The sequence below is a fragment of the Hippocampus comes genome, unplaced genomic scaffold, assembly GCF_001891065.2.
Source record: "Hippocampus comes isolate QL1 unplaced genomic scaffold, H_comes_QL1_v1.1 scaffold40, whole genome shotgun sequence".
Taxonomy (NCBI): Eukaryota; Metazoa; Chordata; class Actinopteri; order Syngnathiformes; family Syngnathidae; genus Hippocampus; species Hippocampus comes.
In genome coordinates, this window is record NW_017842058.1 from 1198695 (window position 1) to 1205367 (window position 6673).

A 6673-nucleotide genomic window follows, 5' to 3' on the forward strand; every position below is an offset into this window, starting at 1 on the left:
CCCTTGTGAGTATAAGGCGGATCAGAAAATGGATGGATATTAAAAACTATCCAGCGCATACACATGGAATTACTTTTATTGTCTTAAGGTGTCCTCTAGTGGTCATATGAGGAGCTGCAACACGCTCTCTGTATTGCTGGTAGCATGGTAACTTTGTGGTTATATAGTACATCAGCACATATGATTTCTCCGCTTACTCCGGCTTCCTTCCACATCGCAAAGCATGCATGTTAGGATCAGTGAAATGTTTCAATTGTCTGGAAGTGGGAAAGTGAATGAATGTGAATGGAAAGTGCAGATAAAGTCTACACACCAATGTTTTGACTTTTGGTTCATTTGATATAAAAATGAGGCCAAAATAAGTCATTTCAGAACCTTTCACACCAAAATGTGACCTATAACCCGTGTGACATAATGTAGTTGCAGAAATGTGCACACACTGTTATAACGGGGGATGCGGCTGTGTTCAGAGTTAAAAAATGGCACTCAAACTCATGCCCATTTTAAGTGCCTCTGCTTATACCCGAATCAAGTTTCGATGTTCCAGTCAGCCTTTCTAGATTCAAACATGATTTTTGTTTTCTTTTTATGGTGCGTTGTATTTTAAGAGCATAGAATACAAGCAATACGGATCTCACGGGTATAAACCTTTGTACCCCTCCCCACGGTAGCTTGCAGCTGGAACGGAAAGGAGTGCACACTGGGTGTGCACATTGACGATGGCTTCACGCTATTCACCGAAGAGCTGGGCGTCCGCAAGAGCGTGTTGCTGCAGCATCCCTTTGAGCGTCTGAGGATGTCGTCAGACGACGGCGTCCGCATGATGTTTCTTGACTTTGGAGGGCCAGAGGCCGAAATCGTGAGTCAAGCACACTAATCTAATTCTTCTTAAAAGTCCCTTAAATGATCCTTATAGATGCCACGTCTGCCCTGTTTCTATTTTGACACATGATCATATGACTCATGGAAATAAGATATTTTCTCAAGGGTATAGGCAGATGTTAATTGCCGTGCGGCCTTTTTTTTTCTCATGCACCAGAGGATTCATTGATGTACGTATTGTGTTTTTGAAGAAACACTGTACACGACCGATTTAGGGAAACTACGACAAAACATTATTAGGAAAAACTAATTTCTCTCTTTTTTTTTTTTTTTTTTTGTCCTCAGCAACTGGACCTTCATTCTTGCCCCAAGACGATTGTGTTCATCATCCACTCGTTTCTCTCTGCTAAGGTCAAGCGACTCGGCCTCCTGGCATGATGACGTCCACAACATGTGCATTAGGAATATTTGACAAATTCACAAACACAACAACTCAGACTGACTTTTGAGCTGCAAGCGATGACTAAACCTCTTCTCCTCTCTTCCGGCTCATCCTGGTCTCTCATGGAGAGCCGGCGGACATTTGGACGTTGAGGTTTTTCCACAAATGCAGACCTCATGATTCATGCATTGATTTTGCAGCAGCCTTTCACATTTTTTTTTTCCTTCCAATTTTGGTCAGCATCCCTTCAGCTTTTATTGATTCATTGTTCAGTATGTATGCGTCATGAATGTCTTGATGGTTGATGTTGGACAAATCTCTATTTAATTAAAAGAAGACAGCTTTAGCGGAATGGCGGCAGACTGATCACTGCGTGATCAAAAATGGATGTAAGGATTCATTAAGTGAGGAACTTGCGGATGTTTAAGTTGCCTTCTCACACAACGATTTTTATGATATACCCCTCCCCCCAATTTTATGATATTACTAAATAAGAATTTAATATAACAAAAAATGTTATTTTTATTCCACTTGGTTTAGCTTAGCTGCAGATTTTGATTAAAACCATGAAGGCTACTAACAAAGAAGGCCTCATAAATAAATGGACTTCAACTACAGAGGGGTACACACATACTGATAATCGGATTGAACTTGAGACATTTTCCCAACCATTCTAAGCAAAATTAGCACTATTTTATTGGTTGTCGCTGATAGATTATCCTGGGTGATTGTGCTACGGTATAGGTCCTGAAGACATCCTATATTATAGGATGTCTTCAGGGTGATTTTTCCTTACTGATTTGCTTGTAATTCAGGGCCGACAATCGTAAATGTTAAACCTGTTCAATATTAACCATGAAAAATCACCATTGTATGGTCAACATTGAGTTGGGCCAAGCTCCAATTTTTCGGCAGTTTGGCTGCCCTGTGGCACCACGCTGCCCCTCACGGGTTAATCTTGACAGGCATCTGATTTTGGGAAGCAAGTCATGATTGTCGCTGGGGATATCATTACATGTACTGTAAGAGCTCAATTGTAGACTTTTTTTTCCCCTTGTCAAGTAAGAAAAGTCCTCGTAAAAATCGGTATATGTGTAACCTGCTCAAAGGGCATTTCTGATCCGCATTCGTGAACTCTTTAATTCAGCTACATATGCTTTCATTTACAGTATTTAAGCAGTCGATTTCACCAATGGCCTTCATCACAAAGTACTTTTTGTATTCGCACAGACCATGAAATATGTCATGTTAAAATCTTGTCTTTTTGCAACACTAAAATTCAACTTGTATTCGTCATTTTTGTTTCAATGCTCTCCAAAATAAAATGTGTATTCTTATTTAAGCAAGCAAAAGTGTGCCTTTTAAGGGTTGTTTGTACATAAACATGTAATAAACTTTGGTAACTTTTAACATACTTTGCCTTACTGTTTCTTCTATTGGATTCACAAGTATCATAGTTCTGAGGTTTTGGATGAAAATCTCTGCTTAACTGAAAAGATTAAATTTTCCGTAGATGTGAATGTGAGGTGAGCTGCTGTTTTTGACCTGAAATTGACTGGAGCTTTCATGAGAATGGGAATCCCAAAATATATCTGTTTTGAAAATATGGTGCACTTTGATTGTGAAATTAAGGACAGTCTAAAACACTTATTATAAAAAAGCTAAACGTGACTTAGTGTCAGAAAACCACAACCGATCACTATCAAATTCATATGCGCATCTATGGCCACTTCAACTTCTTAAAATATCAAAACAATCACCATGGTAATTTGGGTTATATGGGCATCAAGCTTTTTCCTCCTGATGGACATTCACTGTAGAGAAAAAGCTTAATGTCTCTTATTAATTTAAAAGAAAAAAAAAACAAACAAACTACAACCAATTGCCAGCAAGATTCATGTGTACATCCCCATCCATTCCCACATCAAGGTTTGAAAATATCAAAAGATATTTGAGATTGTGATGGACATTACCGTTCTTCTCTCCGTAGGCGTGCGATCAATCTTAATGTCGTGTAATGAGAAAAAAAAAAACTTCACGTATGGGCATTAAGAAAAAAGTCAGCTGGTTCTGATCCTTTTTTTTTCACCTCACCAAAATGATATAATGTTGACGTTCATCCGTCATTACTGGAGGAATATGGCACTAGAGAACAAGTACTATTCTTTATTTTTGGCGGGAGATTGGAACGGATTAGTGGTATTTCCATTCATTTCAATGGGGAAAAATAATTTGAAATACATTTCCCATGTCAAGTCTCCCACTTTTTTCACTGATGACATTTTGCCAGCCTGAGTTTACCTAAAGTTGAGACTTGTGACGATCAAAACTTATTAGTAGCGGTAAGTTGAGCACCTCGAAGTGATCCTGTGGTCTGACAAAAAAAAAAAAAAAAAAAAAAAAAAAAGACTCTTTTTTTTTTTTTTTTTTTTTTTTTTGCTTTTTATTAGTAGCGGTAAGTTGAGCACCTCGAAGTGATCCTGTGGTCTGAAAAAAAAAAAAAAAAAAAAAAAAATGCTCCTCTCATGCAACAGTGTTTAGCTTTAATGCCACATCTCAACATCGCAAACAAGCAAAACAAAAGCGGGTCGTGCGGCCTTTATTCAACAGGGGGGCGTTTATGACATCCACACAGATGCGTACGATGATGATGGTAGGCTGCGTTAAGTCAGCAGGGTGTGTGATGGAGGCAATTAGGCTTGCTGCTCACCAACTGTTTTCCCTCTTACATGCTTTTACTGCAACAAGGATGTGTTATCAGCATGGAACAGATGCTGTGTGTGTGCGTGCGTGTGTCTGTAGCAGCATAATGCGAGCTGCACGTATATCAAAACCATCACATTTGATCACATCTCCCTCCTCCTTTCTGCTCGCCCCCCCCTCTTGTTGCGGAGTTGCCTTGGCAACGGCAGGGGTGCTCTCACATTGGCTTCTGCTGAACTCTGGTGAAATTGGCAATCAGCCTGTCAGATCTGCTGAAGTGGGGTGGGGGCTGAATATATTTTGATGAACAAGGAGCTGTGGAGACAATGTTGCGATGGAGAGGAATGTGGAACAAGGTGAAGGGGAAAAAAACGGAATTCCCCAGTTTGGATGAAGGCAACAAAGCAAACATGATATGAATTAACAGCGCAGACTTTTAATATGTTAAAACGTTAAGACGTTGATAAAAAACAAAAGAGAAGATAAATCATTTCGAAACACGAAAAAGGTTTAAGGAATATGCCTCCCTAACATTTCATTAGTTATTGTCGAAAAAACAAAACAACAAAAAAAAAAGTGATTGTTTAGCAAATAGGCGGCACGGTGATTGACTGGTTAGCACGTCCGCATCACAGTGCAGAGGTGCAGGGTTCGATTCCGGCTGCGGCCTTCCTGTGTGGAGTTTGCATGTTCTCCGCGGGCCTGCGTGGGTTATCACCGGGTTCCTCCCACATTCCAAAAATATGCGTGGCAGGTTAATGGAACGCTCTAAATTGTATCTCCGTGTGAGTGTGAGCGCAAATGGTTGTTTGTCTCTGTGTGCCCTGCGGTTGGCTCGCAACCAGTTCAGGGTGTCCCCCGCCAACTGCCCGAAGACAGCTGGGATAGACTCCAGCACCCCCCGCGATCCTCGTGAGGATAAAGCGCATCAGAAAATGGATGGATGTTTAGCAGATGAAAAAAAAAATGCATCTGAGAGGGTTTCATTTGGATGTTTTTATTATATTTATTTATTGGATAAAAAAATTGATATACAAAATATGTGATTTTATTTGGTCGATAACAATCAAGAGACTTTTGTAAATGCAGCATCTAATATCATAGACAGAGAGAGAGAGAGAGAGAGAGAGAGGGAATTGAGAGATGTTTCCACTGGCTTATAGTGAGCCATAGTATCCATTTTGTTTCAAATATGCTTAAAAAAAGATGGCAATTAGTGTTAATGGCTGTCCACTGAAGAGAATGAAGAATGTATTGTACTTTTTAATGCAAATAAGATCCATTGCCATAAGTAACTTAAATTTCTCTGTAATTGTGAATCCCCAAAGAACAGCCAACGAATGAATAAATAAAGACATACATGCGATCCATAACAACACGTGAAATGATACATAAAAGAAGAGGCCCTAAGGGAGCAGGCCTACATTTGTGTGGTACATGTGATTTCGCTTCTTTAGACGACTGCCAAATGCATGCGGGCTGAGGACAAAAGCTTTGGGACACCTACAGGAAGTGACAACAATGGAAGAAAATGCAGCAAGAACCTACTGTCTCACAGGAAGACTTCTAACAAGATGCCAAAGTGTGTCTCAGTAAGCGGTAAGAAAGAAATTTATAAAAATTTACCATTATTTCAGAGTAGGGGTATCAAACTCATTTTTGTCATCTGCATACTTTTTGTTGTTTCGTTTCTCTGTCCACTCCCCCCACACCCTCCCACATTCTTAAAACATGACATTCAGTTCATTTAAGACTTTCAATTGTCCTTAAACGTGAATGGTTGTTTTACTTTTTGTGCCCTCTGATTGGATGGTGACCAGTCCAGGGTGGACCCAGCACCTTGACTCAAGTGTCAGCTGGGATTGGTGCCAAGGTCTCATAAATCGGTAGATTAAAAATAAATAAATAAATAAATAAATATTGATCTCTCTCTCTCTATATATATATATATATATGTCTATATCATAAGATGAATTAAGATAGGAAAACCTTTATTAGTCTCACAATGGAGAAATTCCCACAGCAGCAAAGTTATGAAAGGAAGAAGTAGAAGAACAAAAGAGCTGCTGTAAAGGCAGCCACTCTCGCGGCGCCAGCGTTGAAGTCAAAATAACAAAATAATACAACACAACACATAAGACACAGACAGTCGTGCAATCTTAACCACTTTTCTGCATCCTCTTTGTTGTATGAAGCAGTTATATATAGATACATATTTTAATTGTTATTAATATTGCACTCATGTATTTTTTTAATTAACATATTCTTTTTAAGAATATTTTTCTTTTCATTTGTATTCATGTATTTTGGTTAATTTTTCATTTATAGATCAAGTTGAGTATTTTAATCCTCTGACCCTCAGGTGGCACTCATGTGCCGCGTGAGAGGCATGTCAGTGGTTGGTTCGAGTCAGTAGGGGTCTCTGTGTCTCCATTGAGAGGAAGCACAAAGAAAGACATGACTATTCCCTTCAAGTGGAAGTGCAGCGAGGATTGGGGAGGGGTGGAGAGATCTAACATTTAAGATTTGATTGGAGCTGACCTAATTCCGAACAGGACATTCTACAATATCCAATATTTCTCCTTTCCCTCCCCCCCTTTCCTTTCTTTTCCTTCTTGAACACAAAAGGACTAGAGCGAATAAAGAGGCCGAGAGATTAATACCAAAGCATGAGATGAGCAATTCATATTCCAATTCAAAGAGCAT

The 6673-nt window shown here is 39.4% G+C and overlaps 1 protein-coding gene across 1 annotated transcript in view; it reads left to right on the forward strand.

The window, feature by feature from the left end:
• Window positions 1-1751, forward strand: part of snta1 (syntrophin, alpha 1) — a 27267-nt gene extending 25516 nt beyond the window's left edge. Inside the window, exons 7-8 of the mRNA XM_019861073.1 lie at window positions 672-859; window positions 1168-1751. Coding sequence (XP_019716632.1) covers window positions 672-859; window positions 1168-1260 — 281 coding nt within the window. The 3' untranslated portion in view covers window positions 1261-1751. The remainder of the gene's footprint in view (window positions 1-671; window positions 860-1167) is intronic.
• Window positions 1752-6673: the final 4922 nt, after the last annotated feature.